Source organism: Lagopus leucura, unplaced genomic scaffold, assembly GCF_019238085.1.
Source record: "Lagopus leucura isolate 7727_CA_CO unplaced genomic scaffold, USGS_WTPT01 Super-Scaffold_100001, whole genome shotgun sequence".
NCBI classification, from domain to species: domain Eukaryota; kingdom Metazoa; phylum Chordata; class Aves; order Galliformes; family Phasianidae; genus Lagopus; species Lagopus leucura.
Genome location: NW_024962262.1, coordinates 42,119,914 through 42,135,098, shown reverse-complemented (window position 1 = coordinate 42,135,098; position 15,185 = coordinate 42,119,914). Strand labels below are relative to the sequence as shown.

General features: G+C 37.4%; 1 protein-coding gene across 1 annotated transcript in view; it reads left to right on the top strand.

Annotated features, from left to right (window-relative positions):
- MYO16 (myosin XVI) overlaps positions 1–15,185 on the top strand; it is a 258,883-nt gene that overhangs the window by 43,878 nt on the left and 199,820 nt on the right. The window contains exon 4 of the mRNA XM_042867357.1: positions 13,343–13,451. Coding sequence (XP_042723291.1) covers positions 13,343–13,451 — 109 coding nt within the window. The remainder of the gene's footprint in view (positions 1–13,342; positions 13,452–15,185) is intronic.

Genomic DNA, 15,185 nt, shown 5'->3' with positions numbered 1-15,185 from the left:
ATACAGATGGGCTACTCAGAATTATGTGTTTGAAGTATTTGTTTCAAATTTATCTAAAATTTGGTCAGTTTTGCAACAAATGCAAATATACCTGGAATCTTAGAGTTGCTGATTTTATAATTGAATGTATAAATGATATCTGTGATCATGCTTGTGTTGGTAGAAGTTACAGGTGTATGTTTTTCTTTTCATATAATCAGTGAGGCATAGGACTTAGATTTCCCCAGTGTTTGGTTTAAGATTGTAGTGCCACTTTTTTTCCCCTGGAAGTTTTGGTAGGTTTCACTAGACTTAGTTCACTATTTAGGCACAGGAAAGTAATAGGATAGCCTGTTTGTCTGGTGAGTTCTCTAATCACACTCTGGTGTTCTCAGAAGCCAGCTCTTCTGTATGAAGATGACTGGCATGCTAAGCTTCCCAAATACAGTCAGTCTTTCACACAATGAATGACTTGTTTGTAGAGTGTATAGATTTTATTACTAACCTGCAGGACAGTATCACCCTGACTGCTGATTAAGCTGCTATAGAGTCTCTTCCCTGTACAATTGGAGTATGTCGATGTTATCAGTCAACATAATGAATGTCTCATAACAAAAATGCAAATTAGCCGAGGTAAATTAACGTTTTTGTACTTTCAGTTTCTGATGTGAAATGAATGCATTGGGCTTTACGCAACTATTGTTTCTTAGGTGCTGTTTAATCCTTTGCTTTTTATTCTGGACTCATTCTACTGATATTTTTTTATTTTTACTGTACAAACATAAATGACAAACTTTGTCATTTGCTCAACATCAGTAAAATGATAATATCCAATGTCATACCTGAAGAAATGCTGTTTTTTTTCCACATGCCATTTGAAGCATTTTATCTTAGTTTCAGCTGGGACATAGTTGTTTTCTTCAGTGTCTGGTATGATGCTGTGTTTTGGTTCTAGGAGAAGAATAATGTTGATAACACACTGATGCTTATAGTTGCTGCTAAGCAGTGCCATATAGAGCCAAGGCTGTTCTCATATTACCTGCTAGTGAGGAGGCTGTGGGAGACTAAGGAGATGAGAGGGAACAGGATTTGCACAGCTGACTTAAACTTGTCTAAGGGATCATGGAATCATAGGATGGCTTGGGTTAGAAGGGACCTCAAGCATCATCACGTTCCATCCCCTCTGCTACAGGCAGATGTGTCAACTGCTTGATCAAATACTAGACCAGATAGCCCAGAGCTCCATCCAGCCTGGCCTTAAACACCTGCAGGGACGGAGCATCCATGATCTCTGTGGGCAACCTTTTCCATCACCACCTCATTACTCTCTCAGCAAAATCTTCCCCCTGACATCCAATCTAAATCTCCTCTCCTTTAGTTTAAAATGATTCCCCCTTGTCCTATCACTATCCATGTAAAAAGTTGATTTCCCTCAACTTTTAACAACTTATAAACTTCCTTTTAATATTGGAAGGCCGTAATAAGGTCTCCCCGCAGTCTTTTTTTTTCTTTCCAGGCTGAATGAGGCCAGGTCCCTCAGCCTGAAGTGCTCCAGCCCTTGGGTCATTTTTGTGGCCATCCTCTGGACCCTCTCCAAAAGCTCCACATCTTTCCTGTGTGGGAAACTCCAGACTTGGATGCAGTGCTCCAACTGGGGCCTCATGAGGGTAGAGTAGAGGGGGTTTGCACCAGCTTTGCACCAGCTCCTTTGCACCAGCTGCCCACTCCTCTTCTGATGGAACCCTGGATATCATTGGCCTTCAGGGCTGCAAGCGTACACTGCTGGCTCTTGTTAAGTTTTTCACAAACCAGGACCCTTAAGTCTTTTTCGGCAGGACTATAATCCATACCATGTGACATCATATGGAAGGAGAGTTTTGAAGGGAATGGGTGCTCATAGCTGGGAAGAAAAGGCTACCTTTGCACTCAGTGAGAGAAAGGAGAAAATCATCTTATAAAACAGGGACTTCAGTTTTACCTATAAATTTAAATTGAGCCTGTAAGGTGCTGGCTCCTCAGAATCAGTTTCCAGTCTTCAGTGAGCCATCAAAACCAGCTTGCTTTCTTTACTGCTCCACGTAGTTCTATCTTCAGCAATACTTCAGGATTGGGAACTCTTTGTAACTCCAAATTAAACTAGAAATTTCTCCTACTTTTCTGTTCGGAGTGTATAATGTATTCTACCCTATGTAATAATGCATGTATCTATAGTGCATATATTTATGCACACACAAAGATGAAATGTAACAGGAAACATTAGTAGACAAGGTCTCAGAATGTTTTGTTTTGTTTTAGCTTGGTTTGTGCTCTGTCCTTCGCAGTGTTGTGGTTGATCATCAGAAGATGCTTTCTCTTCCTATTCTTCCTACAGCCAAAGTGTGCTTTACCACCTGTCCAGTGTTGTACACAAGTCACAAATCTTACTAACCCAGAATCTTTTTGTTTCCTAAATATTAGATTGATTGACCTTATTTAATTAAAAGCTTTATTAATATTTATTAAGTTATTCTTAACTTTATCTGTGCTGTTGTGGCTTAAAGACTTTCTGACAGGGAATTCCAGAGGCTCACGCTTGTGAAGGAGAATTTTCTTCCATTTGTTCTAAAAATAAAAGGCAGTAATCTTGCAAAGTGACCTTTTGTTCTAGTGTTATGAGACAAGGACTGATCTTTTTTTTAGTATGCCTGTCATAGTTTTTAATTATTCCAATTAAATTAAGTTAAAAAGAATTTTTGTTTTTATCAGAGTCATCCAGCACTTGAATAATCTCGTCTTTTTTTTTCTTCTGTAAGCTCTGCAGCTGATGGGGAGTGTACAAGTCCCATGTGCCTGAGCAGATGGGGAAATTTTTAGTCTTTAGCCATCAATGCTCTTTGATGGTTCCCTTATAATTCTCTTTTTTTGCCAAATAATTTGAAGCCTGACAGTATCAAGTCAAATACCCATCCTTCTGTGCTTCAATCACCTTTTTGCTGACCTTGTTCTGATCCTTTGTCTTAAAAATAGAGCTGAATACCATTCTAAATGAAGAGAACTTTTCATTGTAATTAATATCAGGAATAAATTTATTGCCATCTTGTACTATTCACATTACAGTAAAAATATGCAATGATGATGAGGCAATATATTCTGAGATGTCTTCTTGATTTTTTTTTTCTTACATTCAGAGAAAACGGTTTCATTAAAGGAGTAAAAATTATGTTTCAGCTTATTTTTGTGACATTCAAAGTGGACTACCCAATTCGTATAATTGTTCTGATTGATAATTTTTTTGCATACTAAGCAAAGAGAAGGACCTTCTTCATGCTTTTTGTGCCCTCCAGATATCCTAATGGTTCACCTTTTTGTCTCTTTTCTGAGAATCTCTCGCTAAAACTTCTTGATAGGTGCTTTGACTCAAGAGTTCCCCCCATAAATAAGAATATAATACAGGATATGGCTTTCTTCTTGTGCTTGGTTTTGGAGATAGGAATCGTGGATACAGTTCTTCACTATCTACTTTTTTGTATTATACTTGTTTTTTTTTTTAAATGCAGTGCAGTTTTGTGTTGTTTTTTTTTTTTTTTTTTGGCAGCTAGAATACTTCCTGACATTACAGCAACTACATATTGCAAGAGCAAGATTGTTTCTAATCATTTCTGTAGAGACTAGAGGGTTGGATGTTTAAAATTACAGGTGTGTTGGAGCCCTAGGCCTGTGCTGGGAAATATTGTACGTATGGCTCAAACTCATTGATAGCATTCAGTGCCACACTGACTCCTCTAGGTGAAACTAAGTTAAGGAAACCAGACCACAGAATAACTCAGAAATTGAGGTCTTAAATTCCAAAAAATCTATCACGTATACTAGGAGCATGAATATGAAGAACAGCCATGAAATCCAACATGCCAACTAATTAAGATGCGAGTAAATATCTTTACGCCTTTAGAATTAATAGGATGATCCCAAATCCTCATGAATATTGTACAGCTAGGCATCTAAATAGTGGTAACTTGAGAAACATACATTATTTTTCATTTGATAGCTTCTGATTGTAGATTTTAACTTTTCATCTCCTAACTGTATGAAAAATGTTACTGAAAACCTACTGTACTTCTGCAGCATTATCAGAAGTGTTCAGTACTGGAACTGAGTGGGCTCTTGTTATGCCTTTTACAAGCCTTCCAGCTGATGGGCAAAATTTAAATCCCCATGGTGTGCAAACAGATGGGAAAATGTTGGCCTTTAGCTTTCAGTCATCAGTGCTAATTCTTTTATCTTCTGAAAGCACTAGTGGAACAGGATATGCCTGTTACACAATCTGTAATATTTGCCATGGCAGTCATATGTATATATATTTTTGAGTCTACTGAAAATCCTTTATGTGAAGTGACGATGCCTGCATTGTATTAGCTTTAAGGAAAAAAAAAACCCAAACCCTTCTTCATAAATTAAATGATTATCAGAATGGTTGTGGTAATTTGAATGATGATTTTAAAGTAGTATTTTTAGTATTTGAGCACTCCAACAGCAAATGTATTTTCAAATGCAGTTGAATATTTCTGTAGACATCAGTGATTTCATATGTATGCCTCCACAGGACACTTTTTAGAGAAAACAGGCACTGAATTGGCATGTTTCTTTGTTCTTTCTTAACTCATCTTTTGCAGAGGTTATGTCTGGGATTTTGGGGATGCTGTAATGTTCTTTCTGCACTCTGGCATGCATCCAGAAATCTTAATTTCTAGATTAAATACATTAATGAAAGGTCTGTTTTGGTCTGGAGCTATGTTGCATAATTGATTTTGGTGCTCCTTTCTGCAGTGTGGAACCAGAAGTGTTGTGAGTTAAAGAAGTTGTCTTCACATAGCAACTGAAATTCTTAAGTTACACAGAGGTGATTGAATTCCCAACTGTATTTGTATGAAGTGTCCTTTAGCTGGTCTAGCAAGTGACTATAAAGGAAAAAAGAAATAGTAGTAATGGCATAACACAGCGTATTATTAATACAAATGCTTGATTTTTAGAAACTATTTTAATGTTTTGGCATAAAATTGTCAACACTGAGTTCTCTTCTGCTTTTTTTTTTTTTTTTTTTTTAATTATGTCTTGGTTCTTTAAGCTGTATTGTTACAGACATAAGGAATTGAGTGTTGTGTTTGTATGATTTGGGATTTTGTATACCAAAACTGAATCCAAACGTTTATTTGTGCAGTTAACCTCATCCAGATGGCAGACAGTTTCTGCCTCTTTTCAAAGAGTAATTTTGGTAATGTGACAAGCAGGAAGCATAGACAGCAGTAACTCATACAGAGTGTAGAGCCCTGAAATAGTCACTCTGCTGCCCATCATCTATGGGTAACCATTGATTCAAGGTTGTAGAAGTTCTTGGCCCTGGATACTGGACCAACGTACCAGTTTATTCAGCTTCCCTCTCTGCAAATACATTTAAGAGTAAGTGAGAGGTTTTCCCGCTTGTGTTAAGGGAGAAATTGTCTATCTTCATGAATATGCCTTAATGTGCTGCACTGCTATGGAAGAAGTCAGCTGAAAAGGAGGATTTGTTCCCTTCATTTGTTCTTCTGGCCACACAAGCATATGTAAGGCATATGGAGAACACTTGTTAGTGTATCAAATTACAGGCATGATAGATGGTGTTAGATCTTTCCAGTTGTTATTTTGATTTGTGATGCACTGATTTCACTTCTGAATTGCTGTACGGAGTTTGAGTTCTTGTTCAGATTGTTTTGAGAAGTGACTCTTGGGAAAGGAGAAAATATTTTCAGTTTGGAAATTTCTACACATTTCTTGAATTTCTTTGATACCTTTAGAAGTTCAGCTTTCAATCAATCAGAATTCATGAGGAAAACCTATAATTTTGGAAATCATACACCCAAGTTTGGTATCCATTGCTGTCAGAGTGTGATGGTGTTTAGATGTGGAACTTTGCTACCTGTAAGTAACTGAATGACCCGATAGAAGCTGTAGTTTATTATTTGTAAAACAGAATACTTTGAAGATCCAGTCATCAGTCTTAGCTTACCAATATTCCCATTTAATCAAACACTATGGATGTCCCTTCAGGCTGCAGTGATGGAAACTGCTCTAAAGGGGTGAAGAGCAGAGGCTTATGAAGTGGTGCTGTTGGACAGATGAAATTTTAATTTCTTTGTTTTTTACTAAGATTTGTAAAAGAAAAAAGCCTGTTTGGATTACCTGCGTGGCCAATACCACTATTTGGGGAATGATCCCCACTCCTGTCTTTCCTGAAGGGACTATATCGTTTTGTTTTTGTTTTCTGTTCCCCCGGGTCACTTTGGGGAGCATTAAAGCCAAATAAGAATGTAGCACAGCCCCGAGGGAATTGTACTATGTGCCATATATATATATGATACACTGTACTGGAACTTAAAGATCTTTATAAATTGCTCATAAATATTAGTGGTTTTCTGTTCTCTGTTAAGTCCAGAGGGAGGAGGAAAACAAAGGAAGATATTAGAAATGTTAAGCTGCATGGTAGACTCCTAGCCCTGAATCAGCTCAGAGGCAGATAGCTGGCTTTTCATCTGCTGCATTTTACCTTCTGTTCTGGCAGAGGAACCTTGTTTTACTCTGGAATTGATATAAACTGATTAACTATATCCCTGTTATCTGCAGTGTCATGAGGAAGGTTCTTTCTTAAAAATTAATATGGAGAGAGTTAAAATGAAAGTGTTAAGATGTCAATCGGCATCCTGAGACAATATCTAGATTCAGTGAAACAGGTTCAACTACACTTGTACTACACTCATGCCTGTCATTCTTCTTCTTACTAAGCAGGCAAGCCTCAGTTAAGATTACAGCAGGAAATGGGTAGGGGAATTGTCAACAGAGAATTTCTAATTGTAATCACTGAAACTTCTTTTTGTTTGTTTGTTTGTTTGTGGATTTTTTTTTTAATGCTTTTTTCCCCCTCAGGTCTACTAGTAACTAAATTGTTATTTCTGTGGAATAATTTCCTGCCTACAGGAAGTCTGCTCTTTAAATGAGTAGGGAAGAAAATATGCTTTTGAACTGAGAGCAGCTGCTGAGTCTCATTTTATCTTTTATTTCGTTGTCTGTGGTTTGCTAATGTGAAGTCTTCAAATTTTTTTGATCCTTGTCTTGAGAACTGTTCCCTGTTCTGCTTAATATCTTGATTTTGCGGAAAGTTAGATCCATGGCTACTGACCTGTAACACAATGCTTCTGCCTGTATCTCATTCATACTTACGTTTTCTTTCTTTCTGTTTTATATTCACACATATTCCTCAAGTTGTATTATATTTATGATCGCCTTTATTCAACCTCATGAAGCCAGTGTTGGCAATCCTAGGAAAAACAGGCAGTGGCTGGGTAATGATTGTAAATACTGCTAATACTATAGAATAGAATACTTCAGTTGGAAGGGACCTTCTAAAAATTAAGTCCAACTGCCTGACCTCATCAGGGCTAACCAGAAGTTACAGCATGTTATTGAGGGTATTGTCCAAATGCCTCTTAAATGCTGATTGGCACAGGGCATCAATCATCAGTCATCTCTCTAGGAAGCCTGTGCTTGATCACACTCGTGGCAAATAAATTTTGTCGTATTTTATAACATACCTGTGACTTTCTGCTATACAATTGAACATCAGTTACTTAGCTTTTTAATACATAGTGATCTGCATGGAACACAATTTTGAAAAGAATGGTTTAAAGCCTGCATCAAAATACAAGACTTTCAGCTTGAACTTCAGTAGGTCCTACTGAGACTTCCTGGATACTACCTGGCTTCTAGCTAAAAAGGAAGCAACTGAAATATGCTCTTTCAGCCAGCTAACACCTGTCAGCACGACAGTCCCTGGATGCATTAGTTCTAGCATCACAGCTTGGGAGATAAGCTCCGATTTTAAGGATGGAAGTACCTTAAAATTCTGCAGCTAGAATAATGTACAGATATTTCCAAAGTCTTTTGGGAATCTCAATATATTAGGCATCTTCTAAGAATGCTTAAATCAGATTACATTTTGACCCAGACATTTGTGGTGGTATTTTATTTCTGGACATAAAATCTGATGGCTAGAACTCCTAAGCAGAATATAGGAGATAGGTGGTTGCAGGTGGCTGGAAAAAGGTCTAACCCTCAAATTTGTTGGAAATTAAAATAAAGAAGTTCTACAAAAAAAGAAGAAAAGTGTAGAAATTAAAATAGGGTTAAAAAGTGTGCGGTGAAATTAGTCCTGTGATAAATTGAAGTCTTTTCAATCATCGTTTCTGGAACCAGAAGGGAAATCTTATCTCCTTTTGCCAGCCAAAGGTATTTTCCCTTTGGCAGTGGGCTCTGATTTGTGAACGTAGAGGAGTACTATACAAATTTGGCACCATCTACTCAGCTATTATTGATTGCAGGCATTCTCCCTTGCTTGGAATTTCTGTATATGGATGTTGTTCCACAGAGCTGTACACTCAGTTCAGATTCATTTTGCATTCTGAATTGAATTCTGTATTGAATTATGTTTCTTTGGGAACATTTTTAATAACATATTCCATCTAAAGTCTTGCTAAAATGAAGCAATTTATTATTGGAGTCAAATATTTTTTCTCGAAAGTATAACCCATGGGAGATAGTGAATAAAGTTTTTCAAGATATTCATCTTCTTTTTGAGAAATGGTTGAAGGCTGAGGATGTGTTGAGAATGAGTAAGCCAGAAACTTTTCATATATGCTGGGCAAATATGTAGTCAGAATGAACAGGTGAATACTATGGCTTCATACTATGTATGCTTTGAAGTATTGGTACTTACAATTTGTATCATACTGACACTTTGCATTCTGTTCTAAAGCTCCCAACACAAGAAGGACATGGAGTTGTTGGAGCAGGTCCAGAGGAGGGCCACAAAGATGATCAGAGGGCTGGAGCACCTTCCCTGTGGGGACAGGCTGAAGGAGCTGGCGCTCTTCAGCTTGGAAAAGATTGAGGAGACCTTATAGTGGCCTTCCAGTACCTGAAAGGGCCTACAGGAAAACTAGGGAGGGACTTTTTATAAAGGCAGGTAGAGACAGGTTGAGGGGAAATGGTTTTAAACTGGAAGAGCGTAGATTTAGTCTAGATATTAGGAAGAAATTCTTTACTGTGATGGTGGTGAAACACTGGAACAGGTTGCCCAGTGAAGTTGTGGATGGGAAGGCCAAGGCCAGGCTGGGTGGGGCTTTGAGCAAACTGACCTACTGGGAGGTCCCTGCATGTAGCTGGGTGTTGGAACTAGGTGATCTTAAAGGTCCCTTAGGTCCCTTCAAACCCAAACCATTCTATGATTCTATGCCACTTGACAGATGTGTTTGTTTATTTTTTTTTTTAATGGGAGATTATGCCTGAACTTGGAAAGAGAAATACAGGGAATTGTTCCACCTTTGATGCCAGTGTAACGTACTGTAAGAATTTTAACTGCAGTTGTTTGATTTAAAAAAATAAAAAAAAAAAAAAAAATCATCTTCAGGGAAAGCCTTGGTATTGCTACAAAGACAGAAGAATTCTGGTCTGTTGGTTCCTGTGTAAATTCGTGCTGTACTGCTGGAGCAAATGAGCTCCTTACTTGCCATGAGATGCTTTGCCATGGTCCTGAATGTCCCTCCTTCCATGAACTGGGGTCATCATACCTCCAGGTTTCAGTAGTCTGTGCATGTTCATGTTCCCCTGTGGAAAAATGAAAGTGAGTAAATCCATTTGGGATTCCCCACATTTCCTGGATTAGCACAAAGGTTACGTTACAGTTTATTTACGGCAACCAAATGGCAATTGGACAATTGGCAGAAAAGAGTCTGATGAGGTGGTAAAACTGTCTGGGAAATCCTGTACTCCTTCTCATGTGCCACAGTGTATATATTACAGAATACAAGTGAAATGGATATTTGATGCAATTCTAAAAGGTTATTTATACATATTTGTATACTTCATGTGTACCTGGATTAATGAAGTTGTTTTTCATTTATTTGGTTATGAATTTGCAATTGTAGGCATGCCAAAATCTGGTTCTAGAATGTAAAAATTTCAACAGTCAGAATTACCTCAATTAAAAACTTCTCACAAGCAAGTTACTTTCAAGTAGTTACAGTGGGGAGGTCTGTCTTCCAGGACTCAACATGAAAGAGAGGAAAATGAGGGAAAGATAAAACTGTATAAAAAGAAAGCGATTTTTATCCATTTACCTTTTCTCAGCTTGTTTAGCCATATAAACAGAAAAAGGGATTAGCTACCCTGGGAATTTTTCTTTTCTTCTTTCCTTTTTTTAGATAGTTTTCTCAAAGGTGAATTATTTCTGTTCAGATTGTCTTTGAAAGCATAGCTAAGCACAGAAATGGGATTAAGAACTATTTTTGGGAATGCTCTAAAGAAATGGAGCTTAACAAATATTTCCAGTCCCTTACTCTTTGTGTACTGAAATGTGTGCGTGTGGGGTTTGATGATGATACCAAACTGTATTAAATACTTGGTACACTATATCAAACGTGTTTATTACTTAAAAACTCCTGAATAATTTATTTTTAGAGGGAAATATTACTTTTAAAAGTGTAGCCTCATCCTGAATTGCTTTTTCACTTGAGTTCCAAGAACCAATCCTACCTTCTCTGTCCTAGTTTTCTCCAGACTTGACCTTCTTTTTGGTTGCAGTTCATTGTGCATGCTTTTTAAGAAATAAGCTAATGTAAAACTACCCAGTAAAATTATTTGGAGCTGAGTAATTCTATATTGTATTCTTCCTTCAGTGGCATTAAATCTTAAATCCAGGAGAAAGAATGAAAATTGTGCTGCAGATCAAGTTAAATATCCTACTTTTTCTGAATTTAATGTCTTTTTTTTTTTTTTTTTTTTTTCATTTTCTTAGATCAAAAAGTAAGAAAATGTGTGTAAACTTGTGTTATTATTATCCTTCTGAACTGCCTCTGGCAATTCTTGGAAATTATTTACATGCAAGGAAGTATAGATACCTCCAAGAGTTTGTGCTTTTTCGCTGCGTGCAGGTCAACTAGATATATGCATGTGTTACTTCATTGACTCTGCTATTACCAGCAAACTCCTTGAGTCACTGAATGGAAAGAAAAAAAAAACACAAAATCAACACCTAACACTCTGCTCAGTAGTGGAATAAATGCTGTAAATAGCTGTTAAGCCATTCTGCAAAGTGGTTATAATCTTCAAATCCATTCTTCATTTGTTTTTTTCATCATATCTTTGTCTGGTAGAACGGGCAATTAGAAACTCATTTTCACCGTACTATAGTGAATGCAACATTTTATACCTTTTTCTTTCCACATAAGTCTCCTTCTGTTCCTTTTCACTAAGCATGAGAGTCATCTCTTGTCTAATCTGATCTAGCCACTTGGCAAATATTCATCTTAAATAAATATGCTATCTAGGTTCCTCTTGTCAGTCAGCAGGATAATCATGAAAAGAGAATAATGTATTTCAGAGCAGAAGAGACTGTTTTGGCAGATAGGATATCACTGTATAGGCGATCCCAGATGTTTGAGATAGTTGTTGAGATAGCTGCAGTGAGTCATTCTTTGATGCCTGTATCTCCCCTCTTGGCTACAAAGGATTCATGGATTTTTTTCAAGGGTTCATAAAAGGCAGGTCCTGCTTGACCAATCTGATCTCCTTTTATGACGGAGTGACCTACCTGGTGGATGAGTGAAAGACTGTTGTCGTAGTCTGTGTTGACTTCAGCAAGGCCTTTGACACTGTCTCCCACAGTATTGTCCTGGAGAAGCTGACAGCCTGTGGCTTGGACCAACAGACTCTTTGGTGGGAAAGAACTCGCTGGATGGCTGGGCATGGAGAGTGCTGGTGAATGAAGTTAAATCCAGCTAGTGAGTGACCAGTTGCAAATGGTGTTTTCCAGCATCAGTACTGGGGCCTGTCCTGTTCAGTATCCTTGTTGATGACCTGGATGAGGAATGCCCCTCAGTAAGTTAGCAGATGACACCAAGCTGGGAGATGATAGAGTCACTGTCCCTGTAGGATTACAAGAAACATTTAGGTATCATGCTGAGGGACGTGGTTTAGTGGGAAATATTGGTGATAGGTGAATGGTTTGGCTGGATAATCTTAGAGGTCTTTTCCAAACTTGATGATTCTATGAAAAGGAAATCAGCAGATTCATTCATATCACTCCAACTTCAACACTTGAAGTTTGGTAATGTGAAATCAAAATGGATTTGCTAGTTCTTGGTGGCATATTTCACTCTGATACTGGAGTTGACCCTATTAAGCGTTTTTCTTTGGCATGGTGCTTAGAATGTAAGCTCCTAAAAGAAGCAGTCATACCTTCTGTTAGTAATTATTACAGTTGACCTCTACCACTGAGGTTTTAGGAAAGGCTGCTCTTAGTACCTCTCATTTTTAGTAGCTAAACTTTTATCATACAAGCTATTAAGAAAAGTAATTAGAATTACCAAAGGTCACTCTTATTTCATAATTCCTTTCAGTTAAAAGTCATAGAGAACAATACAAAAGAACTAAAATTATGACCTCTTGAAGTATATACATGGCATTTTACTGTAGTGTAAACTCAGAAATTAGCAATATTTTAAGGGATATATATATATTTTTAATAAATTACCCTTCATAATGCAAATTCTAACACTAGCAATATTTAATATAGGAAATACAAGTTTTCTTATCATTCTAGTGGTTTTTCTTAAATCTTCTCATGTGTTTATTCTTATCTCCTCCTCTTTACCTCCTGGTGGCTCCCTTTAGTTGTCTGTATTGAATTTTGAATGAATTTTATGGAAATGTCAGCCAGGCTCCTTTAGGGATTACAATTATAATAATCATGCTTATTTTCATTGTCTTCAACTGTCGACAAATGGAAATTTTTTTTAGTAAGAGATGGTTCTCTTTGAGACTCGATTGGTGGATGAAGCTGTCAGAGATTGGGCTGGATGACAAGGTTACCTTTACCAGCTGTCTACCTGTCTCTCCTGCGTGGATGTCTGTGCTGCTTGTCAGTCAGCTTTTGAACCAGTGCTGTGTTCCAAGGCAGACTGTAATTGGCAACAGCTTACTTTACTTTAAAATGCTGTGCTACAAACTGCGACTGTTCCAGAAGTCACTGACAAGCAGCTCAGATATTTGTTTGGTAAAGACCAACTGGACAACTAGAGTGGTGACAGTGCCTGGGACAGCTGTCCCAGGCAAAGCCAGCTTTTTTGACATTCAAAGTTCTTTATTTTTTATTAATGTTCAAGGTTACAGTCAGCCTGCTAGGAACTCCAGCTTTGAAATATTTTTGAATGGGCAAGTTAGCTGGTCCTGGTATATAAGAATTGTCTTTTGGGATTTCATTGCATACACGTAAAGTATTTTTCATTCTTGCATGTAGGCTGGAGCAAATGTGCTGCTGCAAGATGTTAATGGAAACACAGCATTTGACTATGCTGTAGAAGGGACTGAATCCAGCAGCATCCTTCTCATGTACCTGGAAGAAAACGGTAAGTCTGAGTCTGGTCTTTTTTTATTGAACTTGACATTGAGTTAAAGCGTATGTATATTCATTTGACCTACATAATTGCTGAAGCTACTGGAGCTGTATTAATTTGGAAATGAGGGGAAGGAAGATGATTTGGAATCAAAAAGGTTTTCAGTATGTTCAGATTGGAACAACTAACATAGATTAGTGATAGTGGTCACTGTCAGATCTCTTATCCCCATTCATATGCAGATGCTAGAATGTGAATTCAAAGCAGAAAAACAATACATTGTTAAAATTTAACAATTTAAAATTTAATAGTTTGCTGTAGTTGAAAACCTTAATAGTTGATGAGAGACTTTATTTCTTTATTACTTTATTTCTGCATTCTAGTGTTAACAGTACGAGTAAAATAATAAATTACAAGACATGTCCAAAGATGAATGCTTAGTACTGAATCTTGAGATTGTGCCAGTCTGTTAAAAGAAATTACAACAATTATTTTTCTTATCATATAATTGAAGAAAAGAGGGAGTCCATGTAACTCATTTTGGTTAGAAGGGTCTTCAACATCCTTATTATAGAAGGGACAGAAAAAAGCATGTGTCACTAGAGTGGGAGAAGTGTCACTGAGGAGAAAACAGGCATTTCATTACTGACATCATTTTCAGAGTAGAAAGAAAAGCTTAGTTCATAGTAAGCATCCCTCACTTGCTTTGACAGCATACATAATGATAGCTTTAAAGACAGACACGTAGAATCCAGCGACAGCCATCAGTCTGTGCTTTTACAGTGAATTAGAGCTATACCCTCAGTAGTTTTGCAAGTTTTTCTGTACATGCTGAAAATATTAGCTTCCCTTCTCACATAGCAATCGTTGCTGAAATGTATCTGTTCACATCCTGGACTTTAGAAAATCAGCTGTAGGTAATGCTAAGCTATGTGCACAAGGGTGGCTGAACAATGTAATTCTACAAAATTGATACTTTTTATAAAGCTGCCTGGTAAGTGGCCAGTAAAGTTCTTAAACTTCTTGCAAATAAAGCTGAATAAAGTAACATCTACACATGGATAATATAATGAATAAAAATGAATGTACCACAAATGGTACCGTGATTTTTTTTTTCCTCATGGATTGTTTGTGAATACATCTATCCTATACTGAAAAACAGAAATTTCTTGTGTCCCTGGAAGTACAGAAGAGTAAGGCAGGCTCACCTCTTGGAGTGAAAAGCACCTTGCTGCAGTTACAGCTCTGTGCAGTAACAGAGGCAGAGTGAGAGAAGAGGAGTGATTGGCTTGTGACAGCTGCTTCAAGTTGTTAGTGCACATTTGTGTTTGCAACACATGATGGTACTGACAAATCCTGAAGACTTTTACATGTGTTAAATATGAGACGTGCAAGCTAGTTAGACAGAGTGGTTGCTGGGTGTCCTTGAGCAGCGTGCTTTGTACCCAGAACCAGGTGCTCACCTGGCAGATGGAGACACTTCCAAGTGCTGCACATTTCTGCAGAAAATATATTTTATAGAAATTCTCAGTTCTGTTTGCCGTGTATTTCTTTACCACTGCAACCTTCTGAAAGTTACTTCCCTGTTTTTTATCTGATTTATTTTTACATTGTTTTGGGTTGTCAGTTCCATAACCATATGCATGAAAGGATGGGACAGCCACAGTAGATGAAATAGCTTTGTCAAGTGTTTCTCTTAAACATGGAGAAGTGTTGCATTTTGTCACTTTTAGGTTATGCTCCTGC